This window comes from Pseudophryne corroboree, chromosome 3 (assembly GCF_028390025.1).
Source record: "Pseudophryne corroboree isolate aPseCor3 chromosome 3, aPseCor3.hap2, whole genome shotgun sequence".
Lineage (NCBI taxonomy): Eukaryota > Metazoa > Chordata > Amphibia > Anura > Myobatrachidae > Pseudophryne > Pseudophryne corroboree.
In genome coordinates, this window is record NC_086446.1 from 128,210,169 (window position 1) to 128,235,166 (window position 24,998).

Consider the following 24,998-nt stretch of genomic DNA (forward strand, 5'->3'; position numbering starts at 1 on the left):
GAAACACTCTTAAAAGAAAGAGTTGTAGATTATCTCAAATCCGGCAATTTACTGGATCCCAAACAGCATGGATTCACTGGGGGGAGATCATGTCAAACAAATCTTATTGACTTTTTTGATTGTGTGACTAAAGTGATGGATAAAGGTGGAGCCATGGATATAGCTTATCTAGACTTTAGTAAGGCTTTTGACACAGTTCCACATCGCAGACTGCTAAATAAACTTGAAAGTTTGGGATTGGATATTAGGATTATTGAATGGATAAGATCTTGGTTGAAGGATAGAAAACAGAGAGTTGTGGTAAATGGAGTGCATTCACAGGAGGGAAATGTTACCAGTGGAGTACCCCAGGGATCTGTACTTGGACCAGTGCTTTTTAATATCTTTATTGGTGACATTGCAAATGGCATTAAAGGGAAAGTATGCCTTTTTGCAGATGACACAAAGGTATGCAACAGGGTAGGCACACCAGGTGGGGTAAAACAAATGATTGAGGATCTAGGTAGACTAGAGGAATGGTCAAGAGCCTGGCAATTACAGTTTAATGCCAAAAAATGCAAAATCATGCACTTGGGTCTCAAAAATCCTAAAGCTAAATACAGTATTAATGGCACTATACTGGAAACTACTGAGGAGGAAAGGGATCTAGGAGTCACTATTTCAGATGACTTAAAAGCAGGTAAGCAATGTAACAAGGCAATGAGGAAGGCTAGTCAGATGCTTGGCTGCATTGGGGGAGGAATCAGCAGCAGAAAGAAAGAAGTAATAATGCCACTGTATAGGTCATTGGTACGGCCTCATCTAGAATACTGTATTCAGTTCTGGAGGCCATATCTTCAAAAGGATATTAATACATTAGAAACTGTACAAAGGAGGGCAACTAAAATGGTGCATGGCCTACATCACAAAACATACCCAGAAAGACTAAGAAATCTCAATATGTATAGTTTGGAGCAGAGAAGGGAAAGGGGGGACATGATAGAAACTTTCAAATATATGAAGGGTTTTAACAAAGTCCAGGAGGGAAACATTCTCCAAATGAAGAGAAGCAATAGGACACGAGGACATGCACTGAGACTGGAGGGGGGGAGGTTCAGGGGAAATTTGCGGAAAAATTATTTCACAGAAAGGGTAGTGGACAAGTGGAATAGCCTCCCATCAGAGGTGGTAGAGGCTAAGACAGTAGAGCAATTTAAACATGCATGGGATAGACATAAGGATATCCTTACAAAGAAATTAGGATCAAATAAGGTTAGTGATAAAAAATAATATAAAAAAAAAAAAAGGGGCAGACTAGATGGGCCAAGTGGTTCTTATCTGCCGACAAATTCTATGTTTCTATGTAATGTCCGTGGAAGCACCGATACTGCTCCCTCAACGTCCAGATCTGCTAATGCAGGGTCCTTGTTGTCACAGTCATCTGGATCGCCTGTCTTTGACGGCGTGGCTGTTGAAACCTCTATCTTAGAGGCTAAAGGATTTTCAAAGCAAGTAATCCAAACCATGCTTAGAGCAAGAAAGCCTTCTTCGGCCCGTGTTTATTATAGAATATGGCAAGCCTATATTCATTGGTGTTCTGAAAAAAATTACAATCCGAGATCTTTTAAAGTAGCTAGGATTTTGGATTTCCTTCAGGCAGGATTGGATAAAGGGTTGAAAATTGCTTCCTTGAGGGTTTAAGTTTCAGCGTTAACTGTATGGTTTCAGCAGAAGATTGCTGACCTACAGGATGTACATACATTTTTTCAAGGAGTAGTACATATTCAACCTCCATTTGTTCCTCCTGCAGCTCCCTGGGATTTGAATTTAGTTCTTAAATTCCTCCATGGTCCTCTGTTTGAACCACTTGAGAGAGCAAGTGGTTAACGGTTAAAGTTCTTTTTTTTTTTTTACTGGCAATGGCGTCAGCCAGAAGAGTGTCAGATTTAGGAGCATTATCATGTAAGTCTCCATTCCTACGTTTTTTTTCTCCAGACAGCGCAGTTCTCAAAACGAGATCTAGCTATCTTCCAAAGGTGGTATCAAAGTTTCACCTGAATGAAGAGATTGTAGTCCCAGCTTTTCAGGTATCGGGACTATCTGCGGGAGAAGCGTCGCTGGACGTGGTCCGGGCTTTAAGAATCTACGTAGATCGTACTAGTGCCATCAGGAAAACAGATTCTCTCTTCATCCTCTACGGATTCCATAGGAGAGGATGGCCTGCTAGTAAACAGACGCTGGCGAGATGGCTCCGAATGCTAATATCAGAAGCTTATTCTCATGCAGATCTCCCTATTCCGGCTAATGTCTCTGCACACACTACACGTAAGGTAGGTCCTTCTGGGGCAGCACAACAAGGTGCTTCAGCAGAACAGATATGTAGGGCAGCCGCATGGTCTTCCATAAACACATTCATTAGACATTATGCCTTGGATACTTTTGCCTCTCATGACGCAGACTTCGGGCGAAAGGTCCTCCTGTGCAATCAGGAGCGTCCCCACCACTAAAATGGCTTTGGGAATCCCAATGTTATCCTGTGGATAATCCTGTGAACCCAGCCAGAGAAATATACGTTATGGTAAGAACTTACCGTTGATAACGTGATTTCTCTTATGTCCACAGGTATCCACAGGGATCTACCAACAGGTCACATTTTCCAGACCACCTAGCTAGTACACAGGTGTAATCATTACTAATTAAGATGTGCTGCATTTATTCTTACCTGACAATTCTACAGATCTCCAGGAGACCTGGAAAACATGAACTGTTGGTAGATCTCGAGGACCGGTTTGGCCAGCCCTGATCTAGACAATCACTAAAACCTCTTCCTTCTTGCATGGAAGGGTGTGCATGTGTGTTCTTATCGCCTAAACAGGTCTCTGCCTGATGTTCCTGCCTAAAATCGCTGTGGAAAGAACTGATTTGACTGAGTCAGTGGGTGGGACTATATGGTGAAGGCCCCAATGCATCCTGGGAGGTCAGAAAGCTCGTGACAGTGTTGGTGCCATTTTCGCTGTCGCTCGACAATATCCCAAAGTTATCCTGTGGATACCTGTGGACATAGGAGAAATCACGTTATCAACGGTAAGTTCTTACCATAACGTATATTTCCTGCCTGCACAGCGCTGATCAGGAGAAAGAAGGTCCCTCCACAGCAACTCCAGCTATCTCTTACGGTACCAGGGGGTTGTAGAAGGGGAGGGGGAGGCTGCAATACGACTCTGTATCCTAGTAAGGTGCATAATTTATAATAAATACTTGTTAGGAGCGCTTAAGAAAAATTATATATAAATACAAACACTGCAATACCTGTAAATAAATTGTTAGTAAAATGTTTAAAGCTCTTTTTTGGAATGCTTTTATTATGAGTGATAGTCCGTACAAGTGAGACAGCAGCGGGTTCCGTTATTTGCCGGCAGCTGGGTCCGCAATAGTTATTGCTAAGAACAATACTTTCTATCTGTCCCTGGCTCTTACTAACCTTTAGCGGACGATCTTCCCTTGTTAGCCGGCTGGTTCCCTTAAATGTTTAAACGAGCAGTGCTTCGCCGCGTTTTCTTGAGCAGTGGTGCTGGTCTTTGATGTCACTGCCTTGATGCACTCCTAACAAGTATTCATCGTAAATTATCTCACCTAATAGGAGCTGCTAATTCACACCTATTAATAGCGCAGTACTACTCCCCAATTATCCTATTAAGGTGCACAGTCAGCGCTGACAAGGGGTCTCCCTTTGGTAATAAGCACTGTGTGTGGGTTGGCTCCAATCTGTGAGTCTCTTTCCATTCTTGGGGGTAAAACTGTGTCTGCCCTCCCCTGTGTGTGTGGAGTGTTTTGTGGTCTCCTTTAGCTTATGTCCAGGGACACTGTCATATGCTGCAGAGGCTATGTTCTCCCAGGATGATCCCATTCCATGTAATCAGGATAGTACTGGTTTAGCACAGATTCCAGCAAGGGAACCTGAGTGGTTTTCCTCTATCAAATCTTGGATTTCTCAGATTTCAGACTGGGTTGCAAGTAATGAATCCGCAACCCAGGTATTACAGAACTCTATGGCAGTATGGCCGGTTTCTAGTACCTCAGGACCGATCCGCTATATACCCCCACAAACGTGCACTTGTTCATGTCATGCAAGATGACACTGATACCAATTCTGACACCACAGACTGTAATGGGGATGTGTTGCGGGGGTCTGCCTCTCTTGCAAAGGGGGTGCAATTGATGATAGAGGCTATCAAGGATGTGTTGCATATTAATGATACCACACCTGAGCAGGTTGTGGAGGCTTTTTTTTCACTGAAAATAAGAAAGCCTCGCTAACTTTCGCTGCGTCAAAGGAATTGCATGCTATATTTGAGAAAGCATGGGAAAACCCTGAGAAAAAATGTGATTCCTAAAAGGGTGCAGGTGGTGTTTCCTTTCCCTGAGGAGGATAGAAAAAAATGGGTAAGCCCACCAATTGACGCATCTGTGTCCAGACTCTCAAAGGTGGTTTTGCCTATTCCGGGATCTACCGCCTTAAAGAAGCCGGCTGATTGAAAGATTGATAATACACTTAAATCGATGTACACAGCTTCGGGGGCCATATTACAGCCCACTATTGCTAGTGCATGGATTGCAAAAGCTATAGTAAAATGGTCCGGCACCTTACTTGAGAATTTGGATACAATGGATAAGGGTGATGTTGAATTGTTTTTTTGCGTAACATTCACGATTCAGCAGGTTTTATGGTAGAATCCATGGGTTCCATGGCTGTGGGGATTTCTTCCATGTCTGTTTCAACTCGTCGGGGACTGTTGTTGCGCCAGTGGTCGGCCGAGGCGGAATCCAGAAAAAGTGGTGTCCCTACCCTACACAGGTCAGGCTGTCTTTGGGGAAGCTTTGGATGCGTGGATATCCACGGCTTCGGCAGGTAAGTCTCCGTTCCTTCCCTCAGCTGCACCTGCTCCGAAGAAATTCTTCTCTTCATCAGCATCGCAGTCCTTTCAGCCTAACAAGCCTAGAAAGGCCAAGCTGTCCAAAACCTTCTTTAGGGGAGGTCGAGCTAAATCCAAGAATCCTGCTGTGGCAGGTTCCCAGGAAACTAAGGCAGGATTGCCGTGTCCTAAATCTGTTAAGGCCAACTCTACTCATAAGGTGGGTTCTTCCTGGGCGGCTGCCCGAGGTGTCTCGGCGTTAAAACTTTGCCGAGCAGCAACTTGGTCTGGGTCGAACACGTTTGCTAAGTTCGATACTTCGGCCTCTGAGGACCTGAAGTTTGGTCAATCAGTTCTGCAGTAGATTTTTCTCTCCCTCCCGTTCTGGGAGCTTTGGTACATCTCCATGGTACTAATGTGGACCCCAGCATCCTCTATGGACTACGAGAAAAGGATTTACCAGTGGGTAACCAAAATCCTATTTTTGTATAATAATAATTTACGGGGAAGGGGGATACTATTCCTGATATATACATGTGATGTGCTGGTACGGTACGACACCATGTCCTGCTGTTCCCTAAAGGTGTGAATTTGATGTACTCTGCACTACTGTAAGTGCCCAGTGGCATGTTGAGCCAAACTTAATCCACCCCCCAATATGTATTGTCACCTTTATACATAGAAGGGTATTGTATTTATGTGGATAATAATGATTTTTCCACCTTTTTAGTAACATGAGTATTTTTTATTATTTTTATTTTTTTACCTTATACGACTGACTATAGGTTCAAGTTCAGAACATGGCACCCTCCGGGTTAGCAGAACTAAACTGCTTTAGAACATCATTAAAACGTGTACCCTCGCTGGCTTGCTAAGCTCACCATGCTTCAATGGTGGCTCGCTCTTGGTTACTATTACCAATAGATGGTCATGTGGATAGTAGTAGCCTTGGGGTCCCATGTTCTGAACTTGAGCCATGATAGTATTTTCCCAGGCGTTCTCACTATGTTTCTTTCTATTAGGATATAACTCATGAATGTCGGTGAAATATACCAGCACTTCTGACCTATCTTAATTTTTCTTTTATTTTTAGGACTATCTGACCTCACAGGCAGTGTCAATCTTATACTGCATTATAATTTGGAACATTCCTTTGGTAAATTCTGTGGCAAAAAAGTCAAAGAAAAACTCAGTAACTTTCTCCCAGACCTCCCAGGTAAGAACAGGTTGATAGTATGGAACAGTGGCGCGCTGGGAGTAGAGGACCCGCAGGTGAAGAGTAGCTGGAAAGCAATTTGGAGCATTCATTTTCTTATTAAGGTAGAAAAAAAGAGAGCAAGAAGAATATTATGAATTAATGACTATACCAGCGAAGATCGTGGTGTGTGTGTGTGTGGTCTCCTTTAGCTTATGTCCAGGGACACTGTCATATGCTGCGGAGGCTATGTTCTCCCAGGATGATCCCATTCCATGTAATCAGGATAGTACTGGTTTAGCACAGATTCCAGCAAGGGAACCTGAATGGTTTTCCTCTATCAAATCTTGGATTTCTCAGATTTCAGACAGGGTTGCAAGTAATGAATCCGCAACCCAGGTATTACAGAACTCTATGGCAGTATGGCCGGTTTCTAGTACCTCAGGACCGATCCGCTATATACCCCCACAAACGTGCAACGTGTTGTCTTATTTTTGTTTGTAGGACCATATCCTGTAAATGTACCCGTACCTTATTCATTGCAGGGAAACCTTATTGATCCCTATGAGTACCTCATCAACACTTATGCCTGTTTATGCTCAGTTTGCATTTGTTACTTCACAATAGCTTGTTATGAATGCGCAAGGCAACTTTTTCTGTTGGTCAGACTATCTTTTGCAGAGTATACCTAATGTCACCTGCAGTTGACAACTTTTTCCATGGGAAGAGAGTTCAAGTCCCTTTTCATATACATCTTGTAGCAATTGTGTTAACTTGAATGGAAATAATTAAATCCCTAGTAGGGACCCTCCTTGGGGAGGGGGGGGAAAGGAATGGACTTGTATAGTGCCGGGTCATATAGTACAGCACAGATGAGAATGTTGGCAATTCCGGTCAACACTGAAGAATTCCTAGAACCCCCTCAGGTGTATGTATGTTTCTGCTGCGGGGTATACAAGGATTAACATCGGGATGTAGAGTAGGATCTTGATCCGAGGCACCAACAGGCTCAAAGCTTTGACTGTTCCCAAGATGCACAGCCTCCTCTATAACCACGCCTCCGTACACAGGAGCTCAGTTTGTAAGTTGGTGCCATGCAGTAAGTAGGCAATCAACAGGAGGGCTGCTCCTGCAGCCCATATTATAGCTTATTTCAAAAGGAAAGAGGACATTTTGAAGACTTCGAGGGCTGCAGCTTTTATGTATGTCAGATAGACATCCTTTGCTGCAGCTCCATCACTCCCCCAGCGGCACTGTATACTCCTCACGCCCTGGTTGCTGGGTAACTACAGCGGAGGCTCCGGTGTCCTTTTGTTAGTCACACGCACTCGCCGCTGACCTCCAGGATCGCATGTCCGCAGGTACAAGGGGAGGTAAGGGGTCTCTTTGGCTCGCGATCCGGCTCGGCCGTGGGAGGCGAGCCACGCGTGCTGGCGTGGACACTGTAAAGGGCAGCCACTCCACTGGACACAAGTGGGGGGTGTTTCTCTTAGAAAAACCCATTTTTCTCTAAAGTCCTAGTGGATGCTGGGAACTCCGTAAGGACCATGGGGAATAGCGGGCTCCGAAGGAGGCTGGGCACTCTAGAAAGATCTTAGACTACCTGGTGTGCACTGGCTCCTCCCACCATGACCCTCCTCCAAGCCTCAGTTAGATTTCGTGCCCGGCCGAGGTTGGATGCACACTAGGGGCTCTCCTGAGCTCTTAGAAAGTTATAGTCTTAGAATTTGTTATTTTCAGTGAGACCTGCTGGCAACAGGCTCACTGCAGCGAGGGACTAAGGGGAGAAGAAGCGAACTCGCCTGCTTGCAGCCGGATTGGGCTTCTTAGGCTACTGGACACCATTAGCTCCAGAGGGATCGACCGCAGGCCCAGCCTTGATGTTCGGTCCCGGAGCCGCGCCGCCGTCCCCCTTACAGAGCCAGAAGCAAGAAGATGGTCCGGAAAATCGGCGGCATGAAGACTGTCTTCACCAAGGTAGCGCACAGCACTGCAGCTGTGCGCCATTGCTCCTCTCACACACTTCACACTCCGGTCACTGAGGGTGCAGGGCGCTGGGGGGGGCGCCCTGAGGCAGCAATAAAAACACCTTGGCTGGCTAAAATACCTCAATATATGGCCCCAGGGGCTATATATGAGGTAAATACCCCTGCCAGAATTCCATAAAAAACGGGAGAATAGGCCGCGAAAAAGGGGCGGAGCCTATCTCCTCAGCACACTGGCGCCATTTTTCCCTCACAGCTCGGCTGGAAGGAAGCTCCCTGGCTCTTCCCTGCAATTCTACAGTACAGTAAGAGGGAAAAGAGAGGGGGGGCATTAAAATTGGCACTGTATACAGTATATTATATAAAAAGCAGCTATTAGGGACATAACTCAGTTAGTCCCTGTATATATATATATATATATATATATATAGCGCTCTGGTGTGTGCTGGCATACTCTTACTCTGTCCCCCCAAAGGGCTTTTGTGGGTCCTGTCCTCGTTTAGAGCATTCCCTGTGTGTCTGCGGTGTGTCGGTACGGCTGTGTCGACATGTTGAATGAGGAGGCTTATATGGTGACAGAACAGAGGCCGATATATGTGATGTCGCCCCCTGTGGGGCCGACACCAGAGTGGATGGATAGGTGAAAGGTATTAACCGACAGTGTCAACTCCTTGCATAAAAGGGTGGATGACGTAACAGCTGTGGGACAGCCGGCTTCGCAGCCCGCGCCTGCCCAGGCGTCTCAAAGGCCATCAGGGGCTCAAAAACGCCCGCTCTCTCAGATGGCAGACACAGATGTCGACACGGAGTCTGACTCCAGTGTCGACAAGGTGGAGACATATACACAATCCACTAGGAACATCCGTGAAGTGATCCCGGCAATAAAAAATGTGTTATACATTTCTGACTTTAACCCAAGCACCTCTAAAAATGGGTTTTAGGTTTGGGGAGAAAAAACAGGCAGTGTTTTGTTCCCCCATCAGATGAATAAATGAAGTGTGTGAAAGCGTGGGTTCCCCCGTTAAGAAACTGGTAATTTATAAAAAGTTACTGATGGCGTACCCTTTCCCGCCAGGTGGATAAGTTACGCTGGGAGATATCCCCTAGGGTGGATAAGGCGCTCACACGTTTGTCAAAAAAGGTGGCACTGCCGTCTTAGGATACGGCCACTTTAATAGGTACCTGTTGATAAAAAACAGGAGGCTATCCTGAAGTCTGTATTTACACACTCAGGTACTAGACTGAGACCTGCAGATAGTGCTGCTGCAGCGTGGTCGGTGACCCTGTCAAACAGGGATACTAGTTGGCAAACATAAAAACATATTAAAGACGTCGTCTTATATATGGGGGATGCACAGAGGGATATTTTGCCGGCTGGCATCCAAAATAAATGTAATGTCCATTCTGTCAGGAGGGTATTAGAGACCTGTCACTGGACAGGTGATGCTGACTTAAAAAGCGCATAGAGAGCCTTATAAGGGTGAGGAATTATTTGGGGATGGTCTCTGGGACCTCGTATCCACAGCAACTGCTGGGAAGAAATAATTATACCTCAGGTTTCCTCACAGACAAAGGTACAGTCCTTTCGGCTTCAGAAAAGCAAGCGGGTCAAATGGCGCTTCCTTTCTGTACAGAGACAAGGGTAGAGGGAAAAAAGCTGCACCAGTCAGCCTGTTCCCAGAATCAAGATTCTTCCCCCGCCTCCTGTGAGGCCACACCATGACGCGGGTGCTCCACAGGTGTAGCCAGGTACGGTGGGGGGCCGTCTCAAAAATTTCAGCAATTAGTGGGCTCGCTCACAGGTGGATCCCTGTTTCTTTCAAGTAGTATTTCAGGGGTACAAGCTGGAATTCGAGATGTCTCCCCCCCCCCCCCCCCCCCCCGCCGTTTCCTAAAATATGCCTTGCTGACAACTCCCTCAGGCAGGGAGGCTGTGCTAGAGGCAATTAATAAGCGGTATTCCTAGCAGGTAATACTCAAGGTGCCCCTACTTAAACAAGGACGGTGCCCCTACTTAAACAAGGTTGGGGTACCGAAACCGCATGGTTCGGTGTGACCCATTTTATATTTAAAATCCTTGAACACAAAAATTCAAGTTCAAGATGGAATCGCTCAGGGCGGTTATTCCAAGCCTGGACGAGGGGGATTACATGGTATCCTGGGACATCAAGGATGCTTACCTGCATGTCCCCATTTACCATCCTCGCCAGGAGTACCTCAGATTTGTGGTACAGGATTACCATTACCAAGTCCAGACACTGCCGTTTGGACTGTACATGGCACCGAGGGTGTTTTATCAAGGTAATGGCCGAAATGTTGATACTCCTTCAAAAAAAGGGAGTTGTAATTATCCCGTACTTGGACAATCTCGTTATAAGGGCGAGGTCCAAGGAGCAGTTGGTAGTCGGGGTAGCACTATTTTGGAAAGTGCTACAACAGCATGGTTGGATTCTAAACAGTCCAAAGTCACAGCTGGTTCCTATGACACGTCTACTGTTCCTGGGGATGGTTCTGGACATAAACCAGAAATAGTGTTTCTCCCGGAGGAGAAAGCCAAGGAGTTGTCATCTCTAGTCAGAGACCTCCTGAAGCCAAAATAGGTAGCGGTGCATCATTGCACGCGAGTCCTGGGAAAAATGGTAGCTTCCTACGAAGCAATCCCATTAGGCAGGTTCCATACAAGAACTTTTCAGAGGGACCTGTTGGACAAGTGGTCCGGATCGCATCTTCCGATGCATAGGCTGATAACCCTGTCTCCAAGGACCAGGGTATCTCTACTGTGGTGGCTGCAGAGTGCCCATCTTCAAGAGGGCCGCAGGTTCGGCATACAGGACTAGGTCCTAGTGACCATGGATTCCAGCCTTTGAGGCTGGGAGGCAGTCACACAGGGAAGAAATTTCCAGGGACTTTGGTCAAGTCAGGTTATTTCCCTACACATAAATATTCTGGACCTGAGGGCCATTTACAATGCCCTGAGGCCGGCAAGGCCTCTGCTTCAAAACCAGCCGGTACTGATCCAATCAGACAACATCACGGCAGTCGCCCATGTAAACCAACAGGGCGGCACAAGAAGCAGGATGGCGATGGCAGAAGCCACAAGGATTCTCCGATAGGCGGAAAATCATGTGTTAGCACTGTCAGCAGTGTTCATTCCCGGAGTGGACAACTGGGAAGCAGATCTTCTCAACAGACACGACCTCCACCCGGGAGAATGGGGACTTCCTCCAGAAGTCTTCCAATAGGATTGTACACCATTGGGAAAGGCCACAGGTGGACATGATGGCGTCCCGCCTCAACAAAAAGCTATAAAAGATATTGCACCGGGTCAAGGGATCCTCAGGCGATAGCTATGGACGCTCTGGTAACACCGTGGGTGTACCAGTCGGTTTATGTGTTCTCCCCTCTGCCTCTCATACCAAAGGTACTGAGAATAATAAGAAGGCGAGGAGTAAGAACGATACTCGTGGATGGCCAAGAAGAGCTTGGTACCCAGAACTTCAAGAATTTATATCAGAGGACCCATGGCCTCTGCCACTCAGACAGGACCTGCGGCAGCAGGGGCCCTGTCTGTTCCAAGACTTACCGCGGCTGCGTTTGTCGGCATGGCGGTTGAACGCCGGATCCTGAAGGAAAAGGGCATTCCGGAGGAAGTCATTCCTACGCTTACTAAAGCCAGGAAAGAGGTTACAGCAACTCATTATCACCGCATATGGCGAAAATATGTTGCATGGTGTGAGGCCGAAAGGGCCCCAACAGAGGAATTTCAACTAGGTCGATTTCTGCATTTCCTGCAAGCAGGAGTGACTATGGGCCTTAAATTGGGTTCCATTAAGGTACAGATCTCGGCTCTGTCGATTTTCTTTCAAAAAGAACTAGCTTCAGTACCTGAAGTTCAGACATTTATAAAAGGAGTGCTGCAGAGTCAGCCCCCGTTTGTGCCTCCTGTGGTACCTTGGGATCTCAACGTGGTGTTGAGTTTCTTAAAATCACATTGGTTTGAACCACTAAAAACCGTGGATCTGAAATATCTCACGTGGAAGGTGGTTATGTTATTGGCCTTGGCTTCTGCCAGGCGAGTATCAAAGTTGGCGGCTTTGTCTTGTAAAAGCCCTTATTTGATTTTCCATATGGATAGGGCAGAATTGAGGACTCGTCCCCAGTTTCTCCCAAAGGTGGTGTCAGCGTTTCACCTGAACCAACCTATTGTGGTGCCTAGGCTACTAGGGACTTGGAGGACTCCAAGTTGCTAGACGTTGTCAGGGCACTGAAAATATGTTTCCAGAACGGCTAGAGTCAGAAAATCTGACTCGCTGTTTATCCTATATGCACCTAACAAGCTGGGTGCTCCTGCTTCTAAGCAGACTATTGCTCGTTGGATTTGTAGTACAATTCAGCTTGCACATACTGTGGCAGGCCTGCCACAGCCAAAATCTGTCAATGCCCATTCCACAAGGAAGGTGGGCTCATCTTGGGCGGCTGCCCGAGGGGTCTCGGCTTTACAACTTTGCCGAGCAGCTACTTGGTCAGGGGCAAACACGTTTGCAAAATTCTACAAATTTGATACCCTGGCTGAGGAGGACCTGGAGTTCTCTCATTCAGTGCTGCAGGGTCATCCGCACTCTCCCGCCCGTTTGGGAGCTTTGGTATAATCCCCATGGTCCTTACGGAGTTCCCAGCATCCACTAGGACGTTAGAGAAAATAAGAATTTACTCACCGGTAATTCTATTTCTCGTAGTCCGTAGTGGATGCTGGGCGCCCATCCCAAGTGCGGTTTATCTGCAATACTTGTACATAGTTATTGTTAACTAAATCGGGTTATTGTTGAGCCATCTGTTGAGAGGCTCTATTGTTTCATACTGTTAACTGTGTTTCATATCACGAGTTGTACGGTGTGATTGGTGTGGCTGGTATGAGTCTTACCCGGGATTCAAAATCCTTCCTTATTGTGTACGCTCGTCCGGGCACAGTACCTAACTGAGGCTTGGAGGAGGGTCATGGTGGGAGGAGCCAGTGCACACCAGGTAGTCTAAGATCTTTCTAGAGTGCCCAGCCTCCTTCGGAGCCCGCTATTCCCCATGGTCCTTACGGAGTTCCCAGCATCCACTACGGACTACGAGAAATAGAATTACCGGTGAGTAAATTCTTATTTTAACAAGCCCGCAGCGCCCGGTGGGGAAGCCAGCAGAGGGATAAGGCCTAACTTGTAGCCCCAGGGCGACATTTGGGTAAATGTTCCCGCCCTGGAGCTGCATATCTCTCCCTCACTCCCTGGCAGCCGCCATCACAACGGAGCTGCGCTGTTCCTGGGACTGCTGGGGCAAATCCTCCTCTGTAAAGCCGCGTGCTCGCCAGCGCTGTGCACTGTACAGGACACTTAAGTATTCTACCTGTCAAGGGACAGTGTTGGTTAAGAGAGTGCATACATTCAGGGCTGTGTGGTACAAACGCTCTGTGACATACATCCAGTATCTACTGTGTTTTGTTAGATCTACTGTTTACATATATAGCTATACTGAGTATTACTGTGTATTGCTAGTCCAGTGCAGTATTATGGTTGTATAATTTCTGCATGGTACACTTGTGACTATATGTGTGTGTGCATGTAGCTGCTGCGTGGCTGCCATATCTGGTAATTCACTCCTCTCTCGCTTGCTCTCGCTCTCTCTACAGGAAAGTCGCACTACACTGGGAGTTCTTGCTAGTTATATCGCTGCTAAGATTGTACCAGGTTGCCTGATATTGTGCTTATTATGTCAGCTACATGAGGCAACGGAGCTGGGGCTTCTCCCACATTGCGTGGTGATGCTGCGGACTATTAGGAGGAATGTATGGCAGCAGAGTTCAGGTTCAGGGGGTTCCTTACCCCCCCCCCCTCCCACACCCCCCCAGTGGGTCTGTAGCACCGGGGGCAACAAGTGACCCACCTTGGGCTACCTTTTCCACGCTGTTAAATACGCTACTAACTAAACTGACGCCCCCTTTGGGACCACATGTGCAGCAGTTTATGGTCCCTGCAGTTAATCTGCCATGGACGGATCAAATCTCAACTCGGTTACAGCACTTGAACCTGTCACTGACTAAATCTAAATCTCACTCTCGCCCACCTAAGACGTCTTATTAAACGGGCCACTACTTCCTCACAATCCACTGGTATTCCGGACACATCCTCTGAGGAGGATGGTGCATATACTGACCCCACAGACACGGATTCAGATGCTTGTGATGGGTAAGGGAAGTTGATGGTGGATGTCCCTGATTTTGATTGAGGCTATCTGGCGCATTCTTCAGGTCTCTGATGAACAGGAGCCTGTGGCTGTCTCTAAAATTCCATACAGATTTAAACGTAAGAAAGTGATTAAACAAGCTTTACCTCATTCTCAACACCTGGCTGACGTTAATCGGGAATCCTGGGAAAACCCGGGAACAAAATTCACACCGCATAAGACTGTTGGCTCGCTATCCTCTCTGCAGAGCTTTGTAAAAATTGGGAAACTCCTCCGCCTGTAGATTCTCATGTGGCACGCATGGTAGTTTCCTCTGCTCTGCCAGTAACTACCGTCACCTCTCTGAAGGAACCGACGGATAGACGTGTGGAGGGTTTTTGAAAGCGATTTACACTCTAACGGGGGCTGTGCATAGGCCAACCATTGCAGCAACATGGGCTGCTTAACCTTTTGAGGCGTGGGCTCAGGAGCTAGAGGCGGAGCTGCCTTCCAACGCATCTGAGCATGCTCGACAATGTCTCGTATATTGCCACGGCTTCTCTGTACCTTAAGGAGGCGGCCTCCGATGCCGGGGTGCTGGCGGCCAAGGCTGCTACTACGTCCGTCTTGGCCAGACGTATCCTTTGATTGATTGATTGAGATCCTGGTCGGTGGATATGGATTCCAAGAAAAACCCTGGAGGTGCTTCCTTTCAAGGGAAACATTCTCTTTGGAGAAGACCTCCATAAGATTGTGGCTGATCTGGCGACTGCTAAAACAGCTTGCCTACCTAGTACGGCTCCTTCCACGCAGAAGGCTAAAAGTACTTTCCCTCGGCCCTTTCGTCCTCCAGGTAAAGCAAAAGGTCAGGCGAACCCAAAGCAAGCTCGTGTTGCTTTGGGGCAAACTTCTAGGTTTTGCCCAGGAATGGTTGGAGACTACTTCCGATGCCTGGGTAAGGAAAGTCGTCACTCGAGGTTACGCCGTACCCTTCAAGAATCGTCCCCCTCATCGATTTTGCCTGACAGATGTTCCTCTGGACTCGGCAAAGGCAAACACTCTGCATTTGGTAGTACATTCCCTCCTGACCACAGGAGTGGTAGTACAGGTGCCTCTGACTCAGAGAGGCAAGGGGTACTATTCAACGCTGTTTCTAGTCCCGAAACTGAACGGGTCCTCGCGGCCCATTCTCAGTCTGAAGTCCTTGAAAAAGTATGTGCGGGTTCCAAGTTTCGTATGTAAACTCTGCGCTCTATTGTTCTGGCCTTGGAGCCTGGGGACTATATGGTCTCCCTGGACATGCAGGATGTCTACCTGCATATTCCTATTGCAGTGTCTCATCAGCAGTACCTGAGGTTTGCGGTGGGCAACCTTCATTACCAATTTCGGGCGTTACCTTTTGGTTTGACAACGGCTCCGCGTGTTTTCACCAAAGTAATGACGGCTGTACTACACCGTAAAGGGGTCAGGATCCTACCGTACTTGGACGATTTGTTGATCCTGGCAAACTCCCCAGAACTTCTCCTCCTGTGTCATCTAGATCTGACGGTCCAATTCATGAAAGCCCATGGGTGGCTAAGCAACTGGAAGAAATCCTCCCTGGTTCCTGCTCGGAGCATGGCGCACCTGGGAGCGTTATTGGACACTCGCAACCAGCGGTTGTTCTTGTCTCAGGAGAAAGTTCAATGCTTCCTATCTCGTCCGCAAGTGTCGATAAATTCGGCAATGCAAGTGCTAGGTCTCATGGTGTCGGCTTTGGACATGGTGGAGTATGCTCAATTCCATTCTCACCCTCTACAGAAGTTAATTCTGACCAAGTGGGACGGCCTTCCACACTGGATCAGATCTTGCATGATATCGCTGTCTCCGGAGGTCCACCTATCACTGAGCTGGTGGCTCCAGGACCAACGATTGAGCAGGGGCTGTCCCTTCTGGATATCCAACTGGGTCCTGCTGACGACGGACGCCAGTTTGAGAGGTTGGGGCACGGTGTTGGAACAACACTCTCTCCAGGGTCTCTACTCCCGATAAACATTCTGGAACAGCGGGCAGTGTTCAATGCATTAAACCTGGCCCAGCATTTGATATAGAACAGACCTGTTCAAGTACAATTGGACAACGCCACCACGGTGGCCTACATCAATCATCAAGGCTGCACTCGAAGCCGCATGGCAATGAGGGAAGTATCACGGATTCTTCAGTGGGCAGAACGCTATCTGCCGGCCATATCTGCAGTGTTCATTCCGGGGGTCCTAAACTGGGAAGCTGACTTTCTCAGTCATCAGGACGTACACGCCGGAGAGTGGAGCCTTCATCCAGAGTTGTTTTAACTTCTCGTGGACATGTGGGGCCTTTCAGATGTGGACCTGATGGCGTCTCGACACGATCACAAGGTTCCGGTCTTCGGAGCAAGGACAAGGGATCCTCAAGCAGCGTTCGTGGATGCTCTGTCAATCCCATGGAACTTTCGGCTGCTGTATGTGTTCCCTCTGGTGTCATTACTGCCCAGAGTAATACGGATGTTCAATCAAGAAGGTGGAAACATACTTCTGATCTCTCCAGCGTGGCCCAGGCGGCACTGGTTCTCAGATCTACAGGGCCTCTCGCTAGATTGTCCCCTTCTACTTCCACAACGACCAGACCTCCTAATTCAGGGCCCTTGTGTTTACCAGGACTTGGCCCGTCTGGCTTTGACGGTATGGCTCTTGAAGCTTCCGTACTAAGGGCCAAGAATCTTTCTGAGGCGGTCGTTCAAACTATGTTGAAGGCCCGTAAGCCGGCTTCTGCTCGTATTTACCATAGGGTCTGGAATACTTGCTTTACTTGGTGTGCATCTCATAATCATGACTTCTCAAGTTTAGTACAGCCAAATTATTGGCATTTCTACAACAGGGCCTAGACTTAGGATTGCGTCTGGCCTTTCTAAAGGTTCACATTTCTGCCTTGTCGGTTTGGTTTCAGAGACAGATTGCTGCCCTACCTGATGTTCATACATTCACTTGGGGTGTGTTGCGGATTCAGCCGCCTTATGTACCTCCTGTGGCACCTTGGGATCTGTCGGTGGTACTGGAGGGCTTGCAAGAGTCTCCATTTGAACCTCTTGCCTCTGCTGACCTTAAGTGGCTTTCCCTTAAGGTGCTAGGTTTGTTGGCTATTGCTTCAGGTAGTAGGGTCTCGTACTTTGGTGCCTTATCCCGTAAGTCTCCCCATTTTGTTTTTTAACCTTGACTGGGCGGTTCTTAGGACGCGGCCAGGTTATTTACCCAAGGTGGTGTCTTCCTTCCGCCTTAACTAGGAGATTGTGGTTCCGGCCTTTACTTCTCCTGAAGTGTCATCTAAAGAGCAGTCTTGGGATGTAGTACGGGCTCTCCATATCTATGTGAAGAGAACATACTCCATTAGGAAATCTGATTCTCTTTTCGTACGGTTTGGTTTTCACAAATGTGTCTGGCCTGCTTACAAGCAGACCCTGGCCAGATGGACTAGAATGGTGATTGCACATACTTATGTACAGGCGGGTCGTCCGGCTCCTGCTACCATCAAAGCCAATTCTACTCTGTCGGTTCTTCTTGGGTGGCCCACCGTGGTGTGACCCTTGAACGATTGTTCAAGGTGGCTACGTGGACCTCAGTGAACACGTTCATAAGGTTCTATGCCTTCGATACTTCCACCTCCCAGGATGCTTCCTTTGGACGCCGGGTTCTTGTGCCCACTACAGTGCGTCCCCTCTCATAAGGAACTGCTTTAGGACATCCCCGATGTTAATCCTTGTGGAGCCCAGTGTACCCCGCAGCAGAATTGTGATTTATGGTAAGAACTTACAAGTTGTTAAATCTTTCTGCGAGGTACACTGGGATTCACAAGGCGCCCACCCTGACGCGCTTAGCTTCTATTGGATTGGTACGGCTTAGCCGCTGACACCCTCTCCGGTAGTGAGTGTGTGGTGTATTTGGCTATGAGCGATTGTCGCCTCTAGTACCTGCTACTGCATTGGGCTGGTTAACTAAACTGAGCTCCTGTCCACGGAAGCGGGGTTATAGAGGAGGTGGCGCTCTGCATCTTGGGAACAGTCAAAGCTTTGAACCTGTTGGTGCCTCGGATCAAGATCCTACTCAAACCCCCCCCCCCCCCCCCCCCCTGATGTTAATAATTGTCAAGCCCAGTTTACCTTGCAGAAAGAGATTTAACAATGGTAAGTTCTTACCATAAATTTCAGTACGGCACTCCAGGACTTAATATAACATGCCTAAAGCAGCTGGAAACAAAGCTGACAGCGCAGCATAGTTGTGTCAACTTAAATTAAATGTCTTAAATTTGTCATATATTGTCCTGACGAAATTTAAGACATTAAATGAAACGTTGACACAACTATGCTGCGCTGTCAGCTTTGTTTCCAGCTGCTTTGGGCATGTTATATTAAGTCCTGGAGTGCCGTATCTTTTTCTTGGACTGTTATATCATTTACTGGCACCCGGACACTACACACCGGATGGAACATAGGAGTGCCGGTCCTTGCTTTGGTTTATATATATATATATATATATATATATATATATATATATATATATATATATATATATATATATATATATATATATATATATATATATATATATATATATATATATATATATATATCTGTGTGAGATAGAGCGTGGCAGTGGATTGGCACCAAACAATCACAAGCTTTCTGGCCTCCCAGGATGCAACTGGCTCGTCCATATATTCCCGCTCAGTCAAATCAGTTTTTTGTTTGGTGCAGCAGGAGCCAGACCATGGTCAAAGGGCTGCTGTGTTTGGCAGCCCTAAGCTTTATTATTTTATTTTTATAGTCTTACTACATTGTTTTGAGTGATCTTTCCTGACCGCGTCTTACACGCATATTGGAAAGAGTCGCTCCGACAACTCTCCGCCGGGTCGCAACAACGCTTACCCACGGTACAAGTGCTGTCTCGACGGGCGTCTGTGTCGGATATACTAGCAGATCCAGCAGACGTTACCAGGCTGTGGCCGGAGCACGGGGAGAAGGTAAGGCATCGGTTCCGCTTAGAAGGGGAATATGGGGACAGCCGCATTGTATTGGGAGGAGACTACCAAACAGTAGCTGGCGTGCCGCCACCACGGGTGCTCCAGTGCTAGGCTTTAGGGATCATAAGGCGCCAGGATTAGTTTGAGGCTGCGAACCCTAGGGTTGATGTCAGCCGTGGGGAGTCAGACGCTCTCCTTGTCGCCCCTCCCCCCAGTTCATGACCAGTCTCCGTGCGTCTCCCGCCGTGAACTGATTGCCTCACTTCCGTCTCAGACACTACCACGAGGGGTCTCGGTCGCAGCATAGGCCGCTGCGTCTGTGTACACTAAGGTTTACAGCTAAGAGACCGGGTCGCAGACATGAGCGTCTGCATGCACTAGCGTTCACTGAGCGTCTGTGTCCACTAAAAGTTACCGGAGCGGCACTGTACACTAGTGGCGTCTGGATCCACTCAGCGTTTGCTAACGTATTGATCGATCCTGGAAGTGGGGTGAGTCTCCCTGTATCCCACTCTACGGTGTAAGGGTTATACAGCACTAAAGTTCTATCTACTTTTTGTCAGTATGAATAGTTAACTTAAGTGTCTATTGCATATGAGTTTGTGTACATTACTGTGGTTTTCTTCGCAATGCGTCTGAATACGTTAAATAACTGTATCGATCAGAATGCAGTAAACGTACTCCTACATACTTGAAATGTGTTTGTAGTTAATATGCTCATATGACTAATATATAACATGTGACTGACTGCTAGTCTGATTGCTGACTTTATATGTTTGTCAGTGGTTTTTTCTGAGCCTCAATGCTCGTGTTTGGGTTGGGGTCAGATTGATATCACTTTTATACAACTAAAGTGATTACAGTCACAGATTGTGTAGTATACTGTAAAAAGCTGTTTGTTTATCATGTCTAAGAGCGGCAAAGGTGACGAGGTTACTTTAACAGTAACAGTAACACCAACACTCATAACATGTTTATCCTGCAAGGTGGGGTTTTCAACTCTGCATCTGGCACATGATGGGTTATGTGCAAATTGTTTTGCGTTTCAGCAGATTGTGAGGCAGATCCCTGTTCAACGACAAATAGATCCACCTTTGGCTATGTTTGCACAAACCTTATCGAGCATAGCTGACAGGTTGGTCCCTACAGCTTCAACCTCAGGAATAGGGTACACTATTAACCCATACATGCAGCTCCCATCTTATGGTATAGCCCCAACATCTTCTACAAATCAACAAGCTGATAAACCAAGGGTAAATATATCATCAAATTCACAGGCTACACAGGATGATACATCAGATGAGGATGGCTCCATATACTCTACTTCACCATATGAAGACCAAATGGAAGGTGTCGGCTCAGAGGATATAGCTGAGTTAATTGGAGCAATGAAGGCTATTCTGTCTCTAGAGGATTCAGCTGAGCCAATACTAAAAACTAAGGCACCTGTGTTTAAATGTCCCAAAACAGTTAGGGTTGAGTTTCCAGGGTCAGAGGAACTGACTGAAATTATGGAGGAACCTTGGGCTACACCCAATAGGAAATATAGAATTCCAAAAAAGTGGGATTCTTACTACCCTTTTCCAACTGGGGGCTGTTTAAAAGGAGAAGTACCTCCTATGGTATATACGCACCTCCTAAGTAGTATAAGAGTACCTCCTAAGGAATATATTTTGCCTTTTCCATCTACGTCATTAAATGATGTCACAGACAGAATAGTGGATGGTTTTTTGAAAAACATATTTTCTCTGTCAGGGGCAGTCATAAGGCCGGCTATGACATCAGCCTAGATGGCAAAAGCGGTAGTTGAATGGGCTGGAAAACGGGCTCTCAGCACCTACTAGGGAGCAGGAGTCTCATATAGCCCATATGAAACAGGCTGCGCTATTCTTAGAAGAAGCAGTAATGGATATGGGCACGGTTGCTTCTAAGGCATCAGCCTTAATGGTAGCTGCTCGCAGAGCAATTTGGCTACGTACATGGAAAGCTGATTCAGAATCCAAGAAGGTTCTGGAAGCTTTGCCTTTTTGTTGGGAACATTCTTTTTGTTAAGGAATTGACAGATATTCTGGAGTCGGAAGCAGAATCCAAGAAGGTCCGGTTTCCTGCCAGTTATTACTCTAAGCCTAAGGGTTCGTGATTTTGGCCATTTCGTTGGCAAGGTAATTCAAAAGGTAAAAATAAATCTAAGCAAACCCAGTACAATAAGTCTGGTTAAGCAAAGAAGCAATGGGCCACCAGAGGTCCAGCTTCCAAACCAGATCCAAGATAGGGGGCCGATTTCTTCAGTTTGCTCACATATGGTAGCAGTCGACAACAGATGCTTGGGTGCAAGAAGTGGTATCTATGGGTTATGTTTTCCCTTTTAAGAAGCAGCCTCCTCAAAGGTTTTTTCGCACCAGCCCGTCTCGCATAGAGGCGAAGGCCAGGGCCCTGCAAGAAGCAGTTCAGAAATTGCTTCAGTCCGGGGTAATTATTCCAGTACCCCCGGCACAACGGGGGGCAGGGTTTTTACTCCAACCTATTTTTGGTCCAGAAGCCAAATGGGTCATTTCAGCTCATTCTCAAGATGTTATACAAATAAATTTGGGTCCCAAGGTTCCACATGGAGATATTACGCTCCATAGTTTTGGCCATGTAACCGGGGAATTACATGGTATCTTTGGATATACAGGATGCTTACCTGCATGTGCCTATAACATTGTCCCATCAGTGTTACCTCAGGCTTGCTATCCTCCAGCAACATTTTCAATTCCAGGCCTTGGGTTAGCCCCAGCCCCCAGAGTATTTACCAAGATCATGGTGGTTATGACAGCTTATCTCCGCAAGCAGGGGATAAGGATTTTTCCATACTTCGACGACCTTTTTAATCCTGGCACAATCCCAGGAATTGCTATTGAGCCATCTCCAACAGACAATAAGTTGTCTACAGAAACACGGAAGGATCATAAATTGGGCAAAGTCATCTATAATTCCGTAACAACGGATGATTCACTTGGGGGCTGTATTGGATTCAAGTCTGCAGAAAATATTTTTACCTTTTGGAAAAGATATCCAAGGTGCAGTTAATGACTTAGGAATTGTTGCACCGTCGAACAATATCAATTCACGCAACGATGTGAGTGATGGGGTTGATGGTGTCAACATCGACATGGTGGAATATGCACAATTCCACTCAAGACCTCTGCAACATCGGATTCTGACCAGATGGAATGGAGTACATCAGACAATAAAGAAACAAATGATGGTCCTTCCAGTAAAGGTAAAAAGGTCATTAGCCTGGTGGCTATAGACATCCCATCTAGACAATTGGAGACCCTTTTGGATATCAAATTGGGAGATCCTGACAACAGTCTACAAGGCTGGGGAGCAGTGTCTGGAAAATTATGGTTCCAGGGACAATGGACCATAGAAGAAAGTTGCCTGCCAATAAACCTGTTAGAACTTCGGGCCATATACATGGCACTGATTCAGGCAAAGGACATTCTGCAAGAAAACCAGTACAGATCCGCTCGGACAATGCAACGGCAGTAGCGTACCTCAACTATCAAGGAGGAACTCACAGCCAAAAAGCAATGAAGGAGGTAAGTCACATACTAAACTGGGCAGAACTCCATCTTCCAGTCATGTCCGCAGTGTTCGTTTCAGGAGTCCTAAACTGGGAAGCGGACTTTCTCAGTCGACACACCATAAGGGCAACCGAATGGGCTCTACACCCGGAAGTATTTCAGACTCTAGTAGACAAATTGCCAGATCTAGTAGACAAATTGCAAGTTGCCAGAGGTAGATCTCATGGTGTCCCGTCTGAACAACAAAGTTCCAGCATACGGGTCAAGAACAAAGGACCCCGGAGCGATCCTTGTGGACGCACTGTCAGGGAAATGGGACTTTAATCTGGCATATCTGTTTCCCCCGATCACTCTGTTACCCAGGGTGGTGAGGAAAATAAAGCAAGCAAAGGGTGCTGTGATTCTAATAGCTCCGCCTTGGCCCAGAAGGCATTGGTACATAGATCTGCAGAGAATGTCGATGGATGCTCCAATTCTGCTCCCTCAACATCCAGATCTACTAAAGCAGGGTCCTTGTTATCACAAGCATCTGGATTGGCTGTCTTTGACGGCGTGGCTCTTGAAACCTCTATGCTGAAGTCAAGAGGATTCTCACAACAGGTAATTCAAACTATGCTCAGCAAGGAAACCCTCCTCAGCTCTCATTTATCACCGAATATGGCAGGCCTATATTCATTGGTGCAGTGAAAAGTATGAATCCAAGATCTTTCAGAGTATCCAGAATCTTAGATATCCTTCAGGCAGGAATGGATAAGGGTTTGAAGGTGGCTTTCTTGAGAGTTCAAGTACCAGCATTGACTGTATGGTTCCAAAAGAAAATTGCCACTTTTACAGGATGTGTATACTTTTTTCCAGGGAATGCTGTGCATTCAACCACCTTTTGTTCCTCCTGCAGTACCTTGGGATTTAAGTCTGGTCCTCAAAGCCCTTCAAGGGGCTCCGTTTGAACCACTTAAGAAAGTGGATCTTAAATGGTTGACAGCTAAAGTACTCTTTCTACTGACTATGACATCCGCTAGAAGAGTATCCGATTTAGGAGCGCTGTTGTGTAAGTCTCCTTTTCTGATTATTATTATTTATTTTATCCAGATAAAGCAGTTCTCAGAACGAAGTCTGGTTATCTTCCGAAGGTGGTCTCGAAGTTTCACCTTAACGAAGAAATTGTAGTCCCGGCTTTTCAGGTATCGGGACTTTCTGCGAGACAAGCGTCGTGGACGTAGTCCGTGCATTATGAATCTACTTAGATCGTACCAGTGCCATCAGAAAGACAGACTCTCTTCATTCCCTACGGATTTTACAAGACAGACGCTAGCAAGGTGGCTTCGAATGACTATTTCAGAAGTATATTCTCGAGCTGATCTCCCTGTTCCGGCTAATGTCTCTGCTCACTCTACACGTAAGGTAGGTCCTTCATGGGCAGCACAACGTGGTGCTTCAGCAGAACAGATATGTAAGGCAGCCACATGGTCTTCCATTAACACATTCATTAGACATTATGCCTTGGATACCTTTGCCTCTCATGACGCTGAATTCGGGCGAAAGGTTCTCCTGTTTAATTGGGAGCGTCCCCACCACTTAAGATTGCTTTGGGAAGTCCCAATGTTATCCTGTGGATAACCTATGGACCGTGCTGGAGAAATATACGTTATGGTAAGAACTTACCATTGATAACTGTATTTCTCCTATGTCCACAGGTTTCCACAGGGATCCCACCCTGACGCTCCTGATTTGAGAATCTTTATACTCACTAACCTTTTGTATGGAAGGGTGTGCATGTGTGTTGTTCTCACCTGAATAGAGTTCTACATAATGCTCCTGCCTAGATGCTTTGGAAACAACTGATTTGACTGAGCCAGTGGGCGGGAATATATGGACGAGCCCGTTACATCCTGAAAGGCCAGAAACCTTGTGATCGTTTCGTGCCAATCCGCTGTTGCTCCATCATATCCCACTGTTATCCTGTGGACATACTGCTATCAACGGTAAGTTCTTACCACTAACGTGGTATGTATGTATATGTATATATGTATATATGTGTGTGTGTGTGTGTGTGTGTGTGTATATATGTATGTATATATATATATATATATATATATATATATATATATATATATATATATATATA

General features: G+C 46.7%; 1 protein-coding gene across 1 annotated transcript in view; it reads left to right on the plus strand.

Annotated features, from left to right (window-relative positions):
* MED19 (mediator complex subunit 19) overlaps positions 1-24,998 on the plus strand; it is a 135,669-nt gene that overhangs the window by 86,946 nt on the left and 23,725 nt on the right. Inside the window, exon 2 of the mRNA XM_063958467.1 lies at positions 5,986-6,108. Within this exon, the coding sequence (XP_063814537.1) occupies positions 5,986-6,108 (123 nt within the window). The remainder of the gene's footprint in view (positions 1-5,985; positions 6,109-24,998) is intronic.